This window comes from Pinus tabuliformis, chromosome 1_2 (genome assembly GCF_031772625.1).
Source record: "Pinus tabuliformis cultivar Carrire ecotype Pingquan chromosome 1_2, CPIR1, whole genome shotgun sequence".
Classification (NCBI taxonomy): domain Eukaryota; kingdom Viridiplantae; phylum Streptophyta; class Pinopsida; order Pinales; family Pinaceae; genus Pinus; species Pinus tabuliformis.
The window spans coordinates 956,960,784-956,970,663 of NC_142298.1; the positions used below are offsets into that span (position 1 = coordinate 956,960,784).

At 37.8% G+C, this 9,880-nt stretch overlaps 1 protein-coding gene across 2 annotated transcripts in view; it reads left to right on the plus strand.

Moving 5' to 3' along the window:
* LOC149209136 (importin subunit alpha-9-like) overlaps positions 1-6,027 on the plus strand; it is a 279,111-nt gene extending 273,084 nt beyond the window's left edge. For both annotated transcript variants that reach the window (XM_089396297.1, XM_089396299.1), the window contains exon 11: positions 5,411-6,027. In XM_089396297.1, the coding sequence (XP_089252423.1) occupies positions 5,411-5,578 (168 nt within the window). In that variant the 3' untranslated portion in view covers positions 5,579-6,027. The remainder of the gene's footprint in view (positions 1-5,410) is intronic.
* Positions 6,028-9,880: the final 3,853 nt, after the last annotated feature.

A 9,880-nucleotide genomic window follows, 5' to 3' on the forward strand; every position in this document is an offset into this window, starting at 1 on the left:
CGTTGAGTTTATTGAATAGCTTGTATCGCTTGGGATATTTGATGATAAATGATTGTTTTACAAGGTTTATATTTCTGCAACATTTAATAAATAATCATTTAATCATTAACTCCGTAAGGCACTGGTACATTGATTTCTAAAATCAATCAGGTGCTAAATTGCCTTGCTGTGTCTCCCAACCCAACTGGTCCACAGTTGGTCTTCATTCATCCCATAGGGTCTACCCCCCTTAGCCTCGGGAGACAGCTTAAACGGAGAGATTGGGGATCAGGGTGACAGCCCTCGGTCTGAGCGTTGTCGTGACAATCTGTGCGACAAAAGGTCAAATTTGTGACTTTCTGAGAACGACTAGGTATCATGGAGAGACTCTCTCCTGAAGGTCCTGTATGAGATGGACATTGAGCTTTGGGAGCTCCGGGGGGCTTGGGGTTACATCGTGGAGCGATGAGCAACCATATGGTGAGCGGTTCAGTCTTCCCCTAGTGGTCTGCTATGTAGGCAGGATGAGTGGTTCATCCTTCTCTTGCAGAGACACAAAATCATAGGGTGAGTGGTTCAGCCTTCCCTTAGTGATTTGTTGTGTACAGGGTGAGTGGTTCAGCCTTCCCCTGGGATACCCCATGGCGACATGTAGGTAGGGTGAGCGGTTCAGCCTTCCCCTGGGATACCCCATGCGACATGTAGGCAGGATGAGTGGTTCATCCTTCTCCTGCTGAGACATCCTACCCATACAGTCTGGGACTCATGGGAAGTACCTCTGATCTGGCCAATATGTAGAGAAATGAGGATAGGGACCATAGTAGTACCGATGGACGCATCGTGTATCTATCATACTCCCTATGCTAGGATGATATTGATCTGGGATCAATGAAACTGACTTCGGGTTAGTATGAGTGGTTTGAGACACTCTCTTTTGGAATTGACTTTGGGTCAATAAAAGTGATATAACTCACTTTCTTTTGGAACTGATTTGGGATCAGTAAGAGTGATATGATACACTCTCTTTGTTTGGAACTGACTTCGGGTGAGTAGAGAATGGTATGAGACATTCTCGATCAATTCTTCTTCTTCATGGTTCAGCAAAGCTGAGTAGTGCAGGGCACTGATGGAAAAGATAGTACAGTCTGGTAGATGGATCAGCGGATGGAGCTCTCCCTAGTTGAGAGGGAGTGTTAAAATTGGCAACTAGGGCCAAACTCCATGTGGGTCATCTTATTTATGGCAGCTGATATTTTTCATGGATTCCTCTCGTCGAGAGGTGTAGGATTGATCTAAAGATCATCTGATTCCGACAAGTATTCATGGAGATATGAATTTATTTGCATTATGGGACAATTTGTCAAGGTTGGCCAGCAACCAAATTGCCCCCACTTGTGCTCAACGTTTTAGTATAAATAGAGGTGCCTTGAAGGTCATTTGCACACACACTTCTTGTGATCTCATCCTCTCCACTTGTCTTGGGTTTTGGTGGTAGGAGAGATCCTAAGAGACAATGCTGCCCTAATGGAGATGATGCCTTAAAACACAGTCATTGAGATGATGCCCTAAAACGCAGTCATGGAAGGAATGCCCTAATCCTATACGCTGTTATGGAAGGGTTCCTAATACTCTACGCTGTCATGGAGGACAGCCCTTGCCCTAACAGTACCCCATGAAGAAGCCCTAATAAGAAGGGAAGTGGTGTAGCACTCAATAAGAGCTCGTTGTAGGTGAAAGAGAACTCGATCAAGGGAGCAGAATTTTCTGTTGTAGATGTAGCAAAGAGGCAAAGACAGCGAGGCAGTTTGGGGACTGTTTTAGGGCTCATTGAAGGATATCCGAGCTGTTGTTAGATGGCCGAAGAGCTGGCTTGAGGGCCGAGTTTCAACAGAGGATAACACAGGCCTGTGGGGCAGTTTTAAGGTGGGTTATCTATGTGTTTGTGTGGGCCGTAGGTACAGGAGGAGAGCTGTAGTAGGAAGGCTATTCGCCGTGGATGTTATCTACAACAATCCTATATACAATCTCTTGGAGGTATGACTTCAGACAAGGACAGTATTTGGATATGCCTGTATACCTGTGATATATATATATATATATATATATATATATATATGTCTGCACTCTTTCATGGTTTGATGACAGTAAAGTTTCGAAGACATTCTCTTCAGCATTGCTATGTGCTAGGCCGCAGACCATAGCACCATAGCTAGGACTACCTTGGTGTCTTAGTTTGAAGACAGCATGATGATGAATGCTGCAACATGATGTAATGGGGTACAACATATATTACAGCAGTATGATGGTGCAGCGTAGTGCACAGTGATGGAATAGTGCAGCATAGTGCACAATGACAGTGGTGCAGCACAGTGATGCTTAGTGTAGTATGATGCATAGTGCAGCATGATGATGAAGAGCAGCATGTTGGGTACATCATGATGAGGTACAACTCAGTGATGGTGCAGCTCAGTGATGATGGACATGGTATGATGGTACAACATGGTGCAGCACAGTGATAGGTACAACATGGTGATGGAGTCACCTTGGAGGATCAGTTGAAGCAACATGCCTTCAACTGAGTTCAGTTAAGCTACCTCATGTGTCATCTTCTTAGAGATGATCTCTGCTCTTATTATGACAAGTCAAAATGTTGATTTCTGATGTATATGTACTATCTCTCTCTCTCTACTGAACTTTTGAAGAACATATAAGAAGAATTGATCAAGGATTTCCCCACATTGGGGTTTCTCCTTGGCCGGCGCTACATCTTGTGTCCTCTTGTCTTGGCTTGTCTTCTGATGTTTATGTTTATGTTCTATCTGCAATTTAGTATGATGCTGATGTGATTGCTAATCTGGAATAGATATTGAGCTAAATGGAAAAATTGAAATAAATTGCTCTTAGCATAGAACATACCAAAACTTAACAACTTGTCATGGTTTTGTCACAATTTTGTTACATCATTTCATCATGATTTTGTCACAATATGAGACTGTTGGTATGCATGCAAAATTGATGTGCCTAGCTGGGTCATGGATGTAGGATGTTTCCTCGTGATTGGAAAAGTATTACAGGTGTCCTGATGATTATAGAGGTGTCTTGATGATTGCATATGAGTTGCAAAAGCTTGCACAAGTTTTGGATTAGTTGCAGAAGGATGGACAAGGATTGGAAAAGGTTTACTGTGGTTTGTGAGGTGTTATTGAAGCCTTATCAAAGCTTGATAGGACTCTCAGGAGTTGGAGAAGGCATGTCAGAAGTTGGAGAAAGTTTGGGCAAAATTTGATTGTGTTTTGACTGATTTCAGGGCATGGAGACTGTTGTAACTTTTTTTTACAATATCAGGTGCGAAACAGACTTGGGAGGGACTCAAGTTCACAAAGAAAAATTTAGACAGATTGGAGGTTTGTGACATCCCTGTTCTATGGATCTATAAATGTCTCTAGTGTGTTGATAATCTTTTAGCTTTATGTCCACATGAAATATTTTGGCAGCATCATTTAAGTGTAGCTATTTCAAATTGCCCTTGCTTCTGCCTGGATGCCTTCATGGTGATATTAGTGGTGTAATGCTGCCTAACAATTTTCTTTCATTATTATAATCTTGCAGCATTATGAGTTGTTTGTGCTCATTTTTTACCACAGAACAAGCACAGAATTAGATGCTTGCAGAGGAACCTGACCTGATATAAGTGAGGTAAGGTGGAGACCGGCTTCTATTATGTCTCTTGAGCTGCTCCTTGCCAACTAAAACACTTTGTGTTCAAGTCCTTGCCCCTCTCTGCACGTCACTAACAAAATTTGCTCTTCAATGGCTTGATTCCTATGTTTCACAGTGGTTGAGTGGGGAGAGGGGAGGACTAGGAGATGCATTTTGGGGATGGATGGAGTTTTCAAGCTATTCCTAGAAAATATTAATGGAATCAGACAACTCAGATTTTGTCTTTGCAGATCAACATTGTAGCAAGATTTGTAAATGTCTGGTTTTAAGGTTTCATGCACTTCTCATACATTATTGCCAATATCTGTGAAGGTTTTGGCATTTCAAACACTCTAGAAAGATAATATATAAGCACAACACAACAGTTTGCATGGATTTCCGTACAATCAACATTTCTGATATGGAAATGACACGGAAACAGCTGGAACTAGCTGGCAATTATTTCCAAGCATTTTCCTGTATAAAAACTTCTATTTCTATCACAATTTTTTTTTTTTCAATTCATGTGTCTTCCCAATACTCTGTCATGGCTGACATTTTGCCTATCGTATCATATAACATTGATTCTGTTCCTATCCATTTGTTTATCATTGACAAAAAATGATGTGTGTGTATATGCATGCTCAACAGTTTGTGTGCGAGTGATTTCCCTGTTTTGAGAAATTTTGAAGTGTTGTTTTTGAAACTCAGCCATTAACTAGAAGGTATTTGGGATATCCTTTTTGATAGGTTCTGAGTTTTTCCAGAGGTTAGCATTTGATGAGGTTTGTGGGCTACGGGTTTTTTTGTTGATCAATGATGCCAATAATATCTTTTGTAAGGGCCTATTCTGACCTAATCTCAGCACTAGTTGCAATTAGGTAGAGGTGCCCTCCATTTATTTCTAAAAAAGAAAAATACTACATATCAAATGTCATCATCGCTTTACTAATAGCAGACATTGGAACAATTGTTACTAACCTAATCATTATCAAGCCTTCTAGGATGCATTATTTTGGGGAAAAATGTCATCATCACTTACTAGATAGCAGACATTGGAGCAATTGCTGCTGACCTAATCATATCAGGTATTGTTCCCACCCATTATTTTGGGGAAAAGAAGATTAGCATCTTACTGAAAACGGGCAATAAATGCTTTAGAATGATGACTCCTCCATATGTCTGCTGAACAAATCAGCTAATCATAAGATATAATCTTAGCATTCAGCAAAACACAAATTTCAAACTCTAGAAAAAGCGAGATGGTTGTTTTTGCAAGTCGGATTTTAAAGAGGCTTTTTAAATTGGTATAAAGGATTGGTATCTGTGGAACTCCATAGTTCTAGTGTACATCAAGGTAGTACAGGATTTAAGATTTTGCTTTTGATGAGCAGCAGGTCCTTTTTGTATTGAAATGTGAATTAAAATAACATATAAAGTTGAAACCACCTCTCTGTATCAAAATATGATATCAATCGATATAAAAAATTGAAACAAATTCTATTCCATGAATGTTATGACTTTTATATTCGGGTGTATTCTTATCTTTGCTTTTGTGCTCTTTGTAATGATTCTAACTTCTACCTATATTTCAAATATGTTTGATTCAAATAGATGTAAAGTTCCGAATTTACTATGTCTAATGCCTTTGATTTTTGGTTAAAAGAGCTCAATTTGGTCTCTGTTGATAAACTGTGAATAATTTTTATCTTTCAACACATTTTTCTTGTAGGTTATGCGTGCATTGCCCAATGGTCGAGGTCCAAAGCTTGTGGAAAATGAGGATGGGATTGCTGCTATGGAATTATTTCAGTTTCATGAGAATGAAGAGCTCCGAAACATGGCTAATGGACTTGTAGATAAGTATTTTGGAGAGAATTATGGGTTAGAGGAGGAATAGGAATCTGATGGAGAAAAATCCGCTAGTGCTAAATGACAAAACATGGTTATCCTCCTTCGAGAAGTGGGATGGTGGATGCATGAGTCTTCCATAAATTTCATCAGTGGAGAATATTGTATAGTTTTGATTTGTTAGGTCACTAATTTTTTGTGGAAATTTGTTGTTTGTTCTTTGCAGGCGACAGCCCTCTTTCTATGAAGACCTGCAATGACTAGACAGGGATTTAGTTCTTATGTGAGTCCTTCTTGTCAATTTTGTTACTTGTGACACTCAATAAAGTGTTGTATGAGTCCTAATATGAGAGGGCTGTAGCAAATTTTTATAACCCATTATTAAATATAGGTTATGTGAGGTGGTGTTCCGATAACTTAATAATCGATGTATAGAAAAAAGGCTCATGATGATGCATTCAACGACTCGACTAATAAACAATACATTCTCTGTACAAATCTTTTTCTCTTGGTTATGGTTGTGCATTTCTAAAAGCTAACAATGGTATCATAGTAACCCCTTGATTCAAGTATACAAGAAAGCACATTGAGACATTTTGCACAAAATTTGGAGTTATTTCAGTTCGGTACACAGATTCCCCATGAAGGGAATCAGAGTTACTATATACTAATTTGGGTTTGGATTCGAATTCAATATGATTTGATAAAAATCTATTAGAAAAATCCAATTCGAAAAAATATAGAGTATGCAACTCATCAATGCAGAAAGAAAGAAGATTATTCAAAATTTAGTCATGAGGTACATCCTTGCATAGAATGAGGCTCAAGTCGTTTGTGGAAGAGAACCACAATACTTGAACTCACAAGAGTGTCTATACTTGGCACAATTAAAATGCACTCATTAGGGCACAATATGCTTGTTCAGTATAGGGATTCCAATATTCAAACATTAAGATGCCAAAGAAAATTTTTTGACCAACATGTAATAAACCCAGAATGTGTTGTGTAGATAGAGGTCAGAGGAGGCCCAGATTCAAGATACTTGAGAGATTGGTACATAATTATCGATGTGATTCCCCGTCAGAGACACTTGAGTTTGAAGAATTAGAGTTTCCCTTGCCCAACACATTGAATTCTTAGCAAATGCAAAAGATAGTCTGTATTCAGTTTGAAAATTTGGCATGCTAGGGTTTTCGAATTGAATCCAGATTCAAGAAAAAATTTGGTTGAATTGAATGTGGCCAACTCCTTGTATGAAGAAGTCCAAATTTTAAATGCAAAGGCAGGTGATGAATTATAAATGATTTCCAAAACTTGAAAAAATATTGAGTTGTTTGAAAAGGGAAAGATATATTGCACACATTTAAATTTTTTGTTGGCTCTTAGTGGTGGCTTCGAGAATAAATATAATGAAACAAAATCATTATGGTTAGCAAAAAATACAAATTGACAATGCAGAGTTCACCAAACCATATATACATCATGTGATGCTGCTTTGCTTAACGATAGTGCTCCTTAAGAAACCGTTAGCCTTATGGTTGGTAGTGGTATTCATAACTTTAGATCAAGTAAAATATTATGAAAAAACAAAAAATAATTATAATTGTGGCAACATTATATATAGTGGAGAATTTGAATAGTAGCAGCAACATGACTTCGTAAGCAACAATCATATTTTTGTTAAATAAGTAAATGTAGTAAATGTGATCTAAGTCATGAATGTGAGAGAGGCAAAATGGGGTCTCAACTATAATATGTCAAATGGATATCTATAATGGGCTAGAGTGTACAATATAATGAAATAAATAGTCCCATGTATAGCCTCTTGGAGCAAAGAGGCTAGGAATGGCATCATATATGTTGCTAATTTGAATACACTGGAGCTGATCACCCCTTGTAGTGGGGAGGACAACCTAAGAAACCCTACTAAATAGGAAACAAGCTTTGAATTATATGAAATAAATTAATTGAGGGGAAGCCAAGCCGAGGGATTTGAGAACATCATAACTGAGTGATTCAAATGAAAGGAACTACATTTGAGGTTGAATCATGTAGAATGGAAAGCTAAAAGATGGAACACATGGGGGAATTACCTCAGGGGAACACCCTCATGAGGTTTGAAACTACTCACACATGTCCAGGGATTTTAGTACAATCAATTAAAGCACTAAACCATCAAATGTACTATTCTTAAGCATGCGATGATGCACTGAAGTTGAGCACATGCAAAATAACCAAATCAAATAACACTAATGTCTCTCACTATTTGGTCCAAGGCACCCAACAATGATGAAGATGAGTCCTTGAAACCAAGCAGAAAGTATGATGTCACTGTTAGAGATTGACATCAATAGTGAAAGGGAAGCTATTGAGAGGTAGACTCAATACTTCGCTTGCTTAGAGAATACTGCAAGAATAACTAGGTAGTGATTAAAAATACAGACTCATTATAATACAATTCAGCTTTTCTTTCTAAAAAAACTAGGTAGTGATTAAAAATAAACCATGGGGAATGGTTAATTACAAGGCAAGGGATTCAAGGCCATATGAATGAACCACGAGAACAACTAGAAGCCAAATTTCAATAATGTAATTATGACCCACAAAGGGTTAATGTGGAACTAAATAAACTCCATGATACATAAAGGTGACTCATTGCAATGCTCTAAACAAAGGCAACAAAGTGATGCTACCATAAACTAATCCAATTGTTTGAGAAGCAAAAGGTCCTCTTGGCATGGCCTAAGGGGTGCTAAGAGGTGAAGTATCTATGTGGAATTCGATAGTGGATACCAAAGGGAGATATGTAGGGATAATGAGATAGTCACCTAAGAAACAACCAAATTATGGTAATATTGAAAGTGAAATTGCAAATGGAAGTGGTCAGTGGCAGGGGCATTAATGGGAAACTCCTTAAGGGTGCGTGAATGGTGACATATGAAGGTGGAATTATCACTATGTGGATGAAGTGGACAACTTATGATAACTGATAATCCAATGAATACCAACCAAAAGTGGGGGGAGTTTGGGTGTAAAAAAGTTGTCAAACATGATGAGAAGAAATGCATGTGGCTCCAACTTTGAAATGTAGACTAAGCATACTCTCGATATTAAGGGCATTAAATAACACAGGCACCAAAATTCAATGAGGGTCACTATTCTAGGGAACTCATGGAAGGAAGGCTCTTCCAATTGATAGATGGAATATGTAAAATAGGGATGGGTTGATCCCATTTACCAAAGTGACAGGGTTCCTACAAGAAAATTCTAGATAATGACAAGCAAATATAATGAATTGAAGAGAAGTGCTCTACACTAAATGCCAAGGGAAATAACATTTGCAAGGGACCCAAATCCATGAACAAATATAGTTAGACATGGTGAAATTCCATGCATAAATCATCAAATACAAGAGCAAAATGTCTCCCAAGTAGGAGAGGCAAAACAATACAATTCACGAAAAAAGAACATGATTGAAAGCTTCTTTGTAAAATTGGCTTCTACGTGAAGTGTTAAGCTCAATAGTTTGAGAAAGGTTTAAAAAGGGCTAGAGGGGCCAAAGATAAGTGCTTTAATGCTTCTTGGAAAAATAGATTTTGATGAAGTATTAAAGCAATAAATTACAAAGGGATAAACTCCCACCAAGTCAAACATTTGGGGACAAAATGGTAAGTGTGGTGTTGCTAATCTATTATTGGATTGCATATAGTAAACTATTTCAATAGATGTTATTGATCGTCAAATATATACAATGTACATATAGCTCACTGGAGAGGCTAGTGTTAAATAATGTAACTACGTTCGATCTTCATAAATTGTATTTGAGTCATAATGAAATGTATTTATCAAAAGAAAGAAAAATAATTTATTATTATTATTATTATTACTTATTAAATCATGGGTTTCATGCTTGTGTTGTTATGTTTTAGGTCAAAGTCCCCATTGAAGACTTCTAGGTTTTATATTAAGCCATTAGAGCCATTGTCCATTTAATGGGATCTTTCTTGGGCCTTTGAATAATGTAAAATTAATTTTTATTGAGTCAAATAAGTCTTTTGTCACCTCCACACCAATTCAACCCTCACTTATCAAGTCGGCCTACATCAAGGTAATTCGAACTCCAGAAAAGGCTATATATTCAGTGCAGTTAATTCATTCGGAGATCACTCACACAAGTTAGATATTCAAGAGGAGCAGAAGAATATGAAATTGCAAAAGAAATAAAAGGAGATTTGTTGGAGAAGAAAATTGAAGTTTCTGGGTTACCTCTCTCTCATAGATGTGAATTTGCTAGGCTATTTCTGGAAGGTCGAAGTACTACATCAGGATCGAAGTTCTTTTGCTGTTGGGT